At 41.4% G+C, this 7,019-nt stretch overlaps 1 protein-coding gene across 1 annotated transcript in view; it reads right to left on the minus strand.

Annotated features, from left to right (window-relative positions):
- The window catches only part of nlgn2b (neuroligin 2b), a 73,731-nt gene that overhangs the window by 6,947 nt on the left and 59,765 nt on the right, over positions 1 to 7,019 (minus strand). The window contains exon 4 of the mRNA XM_037687474.1: positions 5,033 to 5,218. Coding sequence (XP_037543402.1) covers positions 5,033 to 5,218 — 186 coding nt within the window. The remainder of the gene's footprint in view (positions 1 to 5,032; positions 5,219 to 7,019) is intronic.

Here is a 7,019-nt window from a genome sequence, read left to right on the forward strand (position 1 = left end):
GGGGGGGGTCCATTGGTCCTCTCACAGAAAATTATGAATAACAGAGATGCCATTTTCTGCATTTTGGTGTATTTTAACGGGTTGTTATACATCTACATTTACCTACATTTGTAAACACTTAATGAAATTACTATTTTGGAAAGGAACAGCAGGTTGTGTGTGAATAGGATGAATAGGCAGATCTTTTAGTTATCAGGCTCCTCTCTTGTGGAACCAACTTCCAATCTCTGTCCGTGAGGCTGACACATTATCCAGTTTTAAAACTAGGCTTAAGACTTTCCTTTTTGCTAAATCATATAGTTAGGGTCGGCTTGGGTTTCCTGAGCTGTCCCTTAATTATGCTGCTATAGGCTTAGACTGCTGGAGGACAAACTGACCACAGTTTTCACTCTACTACTGTCTTTACTTACTCTGCTCAACCTGTTTTGTATTTGTAATTATTTTTTCTATCCTTAACATGTGTTTTTTTGTCTTTCAGATACACCTGGACCTATCATTCTGTGTTCGTCTGTCTCTCCTTCCTGTCCTCTCAACCAGCCGGTCAAAGCAGATGGCTGCTTGTCCTGAGCCTGGTTCTGCTGGAGGTTTCTTCCTTTTAAAAGGGAGTTTTTCCTTTCCACTGTTGCCACTGTGCTTGCTCAGGATGGGAGACTGCAACGAAGCCAAGATTCATCTTGTCTGCTGGATTCCTTAGATAGAGAACTTTACTAATTGGCTTTTATGTCTGTGAATGTTTCTGTAAAGTGCCCTGAGACAACTTTGTTGTGATTTGGTGCTATATAAATAAACTGAATTGAATTGAATTGAATAGAGCAGCTCCGATTCTGTCAGGTGTCCTAACCCCCTTCACTTCTCGGTTCTGAGCTGAACTCTTCTCCGCTGAATTCAGTCCTCCTGCTTCAGTCTCGTGGCACCGTTTGAAGCACCTGAAGGCTTCAGTTCTCGTTTATCCATCCATCCATCCATCCATTTTTTATTAAAGTAAATTGGACTGTCTTTTTAACATTTTGATCGCTGTTGTTATTTTGACAAATTAGCGCCGTTGCTTTGAAACGTGACATATAATGTGAATAACACATCAAACATTTCTCTCTTTGTATATTTAATTTATTTTTTACAGTAAGCTTTTTTCATTCATTATGTCTGAAATGTAGCAGGAGTTCAGACACCTGCTGATGTTGTGTGCACGCTCTGTAGAGCTGTCTGGAGATGCTGTGAATACTGTGCACTGTCTACAGGGAATTTATTTATTCTGTTGAATAAATGATTGTTTCTGTTTCTGGGGTCTGAGAGGAGGAGAGAGGGGGTGTTTTTCAGTGTGCAGCCCTGCTGAGTAGGGACAATATTTGGAGAGGAGGAGGAGAAAGGGACTCCGCACAGTACTTCCATGTGTAAATGTGACCATCTGTCCCTCCGTCCTCAGCACCCCCTGCCTAGAGGCTCCTCTTCTGCTCCTCGAAGGAGCGTGTGAGCGAGATGGTGCACCGCACATGCTGCGGCTGGAACATCCACTCCACAGACTGGGTCCGCCGGGCTAAGGGCACAGTCTCCTCTTGTTGTATTTTTTAATAAATAATCAAAATAAAAATGCGTAATGACTTTGGACTGTTAGGGGCAAAGTTGCCGGATCCGAGCAAAGAGTTGCCGGAACGCAACGGGTCAAAATGAGAGAATTCCCGGATCTTGTTCCGGCAGGATCCGGCTCAAATTAACCACTGGACTGGACCAAAATAAATAAAAGCACACACAAAAATTAATGTGCGACTGATTACTCTGCTTAAGGTAATTCAAGGGTCTCCACAACCAAGCCACAATGCTCCACCAACAACCCTGTTGATAAACTAGCATTACACTGTGGAGGTATTTACATGCTCAGAAGATCATTCAACCTTAATATGGACCCACTCTGTTTTTAATACAGCCCCGAAGACCCTGCAATGACCATCCCCTTTCTGCTTTGTCGTTCATGTCTTAAAACACAATATATTTATAACACATTAATGAAAGCCTTTTACTTTGAGTAAAAAAAGAGAGACAGGATGTGTAAGCTGCAACCCCACTGCGGCTATAATTTTTTTTCAAATGCTACTTAGTTTCTGAAAAGTCGTTCCAAATCTTACTGAATGATTTCTGAATCGTGACAGAAAGTAACCTTGTTCTCTTTGCTTCTTTTAGTGGCGATATATATTTTTGTTAATCTGTTCAGGGTCCCTCCGACAGTGTGAAGGTTAACACTGAAGCAACAACATAACCTGAATTCTTGGAAAGCTTTGAAATGCTGTTCCGTCTCTCTGAGCTCAGATAGCTGCTGTCACATCAGCAGATTAGCATCAAACATCTGGTGGGTGTTTGTGAGCTCTGAAGCTCCCAGTTTAATGCAAAAAGTTGTATTTATTTGCTTCGATAGTATAAATAGTCCTGGTAATTCTTGCTTCTACTGTGAAAAGTTTCATTGATAAATACTGTAGATGAGTCCATAGGATTCAGAAGCATTTGTAATGTGGGAGGGACACACTGGTGGTGGTGGTGGGGGGTGGGGGGGGGGGGGGGTATCTTTGCCCAGAAAATTTTGAAAGTAGATAACATTTCCTACATTCTGGTGTATTTTAATGGGTTGTTAAACATCTACATTTACCTACATATGAAAACACTTGATTTGATAACTATTTTAGAGAGCACGGCATAAGAAGTAGCCTGACCAACAGCTCTCCTTGTGTGAATAGAGCATGCTCCACTTCTCTTATGCATCCCAACCCCCACCCCGCAATACCCAAACTTGGTCAACAACTGCCAGCATTAATGGAGCTAAGTCGACGAGCAATACAGAGGTGTCTCCCCCCTCCTTCCCCTGTGACTGCCCTGCCAAGCCAAGTGACCTAGACGAAACACTGCATCCGGTGTGGTGAGTTGTTGTAGGTAACCAAGAAAACCTGGAGTAGACTTTTAGTGCTATGAGTATTCTCCTATTAATAAAGTGGAATGGATCCATTCATTAAGAAATAGAAATTGAGCTGAGTGAACTAATATCTCCTTCAGGTATAATTGTTGCGATGCCTATGGATGAGACTAAAAATGCTAAAACGAAAGTTTATAAGGCAAAGTTTCTTGGTTAACCAAAAGAAGCCTGAACAGGGCCAAAGATAAACTTTGTGCATCAAACTGAAGGGGACTGAAACTAAACATGACTACTGTTGTGGACATACAAGTCAAAGTTTAGATTCCTAGAATGCCACAAAACTATTCCTCTTTTAGAGTATTTTTTTGGTGCTATCATCAGAAACCTATTTTATGGTTCCTAAATTTGTCACAACTTGTAGTGATGAAAGAAAGGGATGGAATGCTATCAGTCACGTCTTGATCACTGTAGTCACTCAGTCACTTAAAATAATAACTTAACAATATTTACCTGCAAATCTGCACAGCACTGTGGATAAAGACACCTCTATATCCCTTCAGTTATCAGGAAGTGATATTTTTCTTGTTTTTAATTTATGTTTATTAAAAAAAACTAATGATGCTAGGAATTTTTTTTAACAATTAATTAAAGTAAATGGGCCTACTTGTGAAAATATTTGTGTACTGTATTCCTTGAAAGAAAAAAAAAAAAGCATTATAAAACTGTTAGCACATCCATACAGTTGCAGGAGTGATTTATGGATTAGCAACTTATTGAAAATGATTTATCACTCAATCAATATAACTTAAGAGTCCATAACATTCCATGAAATGGAGATTTGTCTTTGACATCTGGCTCATAACAAACAGCACAAGTTATTTATGTTTCAGCCAATTCAGCCAATAAACAAGTGGTATGCAGATGTCCACAGCTGCTGAAGAAATTAAACAGTGAATGTTTGTAGTTTTGGAGATGAGTGTTTTTCTGGACTAGAATTGAAACAGGAATGTAAATAAACCTGAATGTTTTTGGTGCAACATATTCCAGTGGACAGGAGTTACAATGTGCAGAAGAACATAGGAAGATTTTTCATTTATTTTTTTGCCTATCTGAGGCAGCGCAGAGTGACAGATCCTGGCAAGTGGAGGGAGCAATTTTATCCACAACCAGAAGCAATGGTGGAGCTAGGGGGTGGCCAATGGTGGCCTTGACCACCATAGATTAATCTTCAGTCACCCCAATCATCCGTCCATTATCTTTATCCGCTTCTTCCTTTTTAGGTCATGGGTTCAATCAGCCTAACATGCATGTTTTTGGTCTGTGGGAGAAAACCGGGATACCTGAAGACAACCCACACATGCATGGAGAGAACGTGCAAACTCCACCCAGAAGTGTTCCAGGCTGGGATTTGAACCAGCGACCTTCTCTCTGAGAGGCAACAGCTCTAACAACTGAGCCAGCCGCCCGTCACTCCAACCAATTGAGGAAAATACACTTGATGATCAGAGTAGCCAGTTTACATATATGTAAGGTGGTGGCCATCTTTGATATATATGGTGGAGGCCATCTTGGATTTTGACGTGGCAACCCAGTTTTCGATGACCTTTCTTACATCTAGATGCAGCCACAAACAAAAATGGAAGTCAGTACCTCACTATTTAAGGTATCCAGTTCACAAGATGAACCGGACGGAGGTTATTTCCAAGTCCCCTCTTAATTTATTTCATTTATTTATTTAAATTAGGACAATGCGTGTCCATCAACATGTCAGCAGTAAGCATCAATGTAAATATGCCAGAGTTAGCACAACAGCTAATTTTCATTCGTTGTCCTAAGGCAGGTAAGAACAAGAAACCCACAAAACAAAGAGCAGAGGACAATACAAACATCATCTATATAACACGTAACACAACATGAAATTACAATAAAGATATGACGCCATAACAAAATAGACATCTACACAAGAGTGCACCTCTGGTTACTTTTCAGTCAATGTTTCAAAGAGTTGGAGTAGGTTCACTCCACGACGGGGGACAATAAAAGTGCAATTACATCAATCTAGTGGGTGAATTGGTGACAACATGACCTGTACCAGAACACGTCCTCTGGTAACCAGTGAAATTAAAAAGACGTTACCCTCGGAGTGGTGGGACAGGATGAGAAGGTTCACGCAGGTGGCACCAGCTCCGGAGCCAAAGATGGTGATTCTCTCTGGGTCTCCTCCAAAGTGGCCTATGTTTTCATTGAGCCAGCGCAGCGCCTGGATCTGATCCAACAACCCATAGTTCCCCTTCGCAGACTGGTCTCCAGTGCTCAGGAAGCCTGCAGAAGAGGAAAAAGGGAGAAAAAAACAAACGGTCTTTTATTTTCCTCCTTAAATGATCCCGAGATGACGTCCCGCCATCGTCGTGAACTTCTCTCCCACCAGCTCGCTGCGAGTCGGCGGGGATTTCGCACTAAGAGCTCGACGGACGACAATGTTTTCGAGCCCACGCTGACAACTCAACGCAGCTGAGAGAAGTTGTGGAGGAGAGCAGCAGAAGGCATGTTTTCACCGACTTCCCGGACCCATTTACACAGCAGGTGCCCGCCCACAACAGGATAAAATAAACCGAACACTGCACAGAATGCCTTGTTCTTGGGAGAGGACATTACATGTGCTCCAAGCCTTTTTCACCCGGCGTCAAACGCAGCTTTGGAGGTTTTTATTCCCATTTGGTCGGCTATAACGCTCAGAAAAGATGTTAAATGAGCCAGATAAGCAGCGCTCTCCTTGCAGTAACTGCTGTAGGATGGGAAGAAACCCCCTCCCCAAGCATGTTTACCCCCCACTTCCCTGAGACACTGAACAGAGCACAGCAGGTACAGATATTAACTCATTTTTGATCCAGCCTTGATTTTCTCAGCTGGCCCAGAACGCCTCTAAAATATTTGCAGAGCCACTTCTTGTATGTGCACCGTCCCGGCGCTGACAATAACTGAGGGCGAGTTTGCAGGAGCCGGACTTTAACGGTGATCTGGATCTGTTATGTCCTCACTAAAAGCATGAAGCTGTCTCATCTTGATTGAGTTGGTTTGGGAGGAATGATTTGGCAGCCGTTCAACGGGAAATAGAAACGTCTGTGTGAGTCGGCGTCCTCGGGGAACAGGTGATGATGTCCTCACTTCGTCCTGCCAGGAAGGTTTTCTCAGCTCTCGTTCCTTCAGCTACATTGTTGAAAGATGATGATTAATGAACAGCAGCACGGCCTTTTCTTTGTATCTTGGTGGAACTTGTTATTGGTAATTGGGCTCAACTTATTGTTAAAATGTAAAGGTCAGAAAGTTGTTCTTGTACAACTTGCACTGTATATCTAAAAAAAAATTAAATCCTTGAAGTAATGCATGCCTGAGTTTTAGGCTAAGGTCATCTTGAATTAAAACAAACAAACAAAAAAATAGAGCTGAAGACGCCTAGCATTAAAGATCTCACTCTCTGTGCATGTGTTGGGGATGACTCTCAGCTACTACCACACCAAACGTTAAATCAATATCTGTAAAACTGATCGAGCTATGATCCTTTTCCGTTGGTTAATGCTGATTAGCTTAGCTTACATTATTTTACTAACAGACAAACATTGCAGACAAAACCTGTTAATGCCTAAGTTTCAGGGTAGCCCTCGGAGTATATTTTGAAAATGACTTTCAGCTACCATACCAGCATAATGTCAGTATGATGGATCAAATTAAAGCAATTTCTGTGGTCAGCTGACTGTGACGGCCATCTTGAATTGTTTTTATTTCAAAGGTTCATCACTTTTAGACAGATATCCAGTGATTACTCACTAAAAGTTTCATTCAAATCCATCCAGTAGATTAGAAGGTGTTTTGCTAACAGACAAAGTACGGTGACTCCAATAGACGCAAAGTTTGCTATAGGGATCAATCTCAATCTTTAGGCACTCTGAGTGTGTGTTGTGAATGACTCTCAGTTACAAACACACCAGATTTTAGCATAAAATCTGTAAAACCAACAAGTCTTTTTGATTTCAAATATACATGTATATTTGGGAAAAAACAAAACAAAAAGAAACATATCTATCTATCTATCTATCTATCTATCTATCTATCTATCTATCTATCT

Source organism: Nematolebias whitei, chromosome 14 (genome assembly GCF_014905685.2).
Source record: "Nematolebias whitei isolate Nwh7 chromosome 14, NemWhi1, whole genome shotgun sequence".
NCBI classification, from domain to species: Eukaryota; Metazoa; Chordata; class Actinopteri; order Cyprinodontiformes; family Rivulidae; genus Nematolebias; species Nematolebias whitei.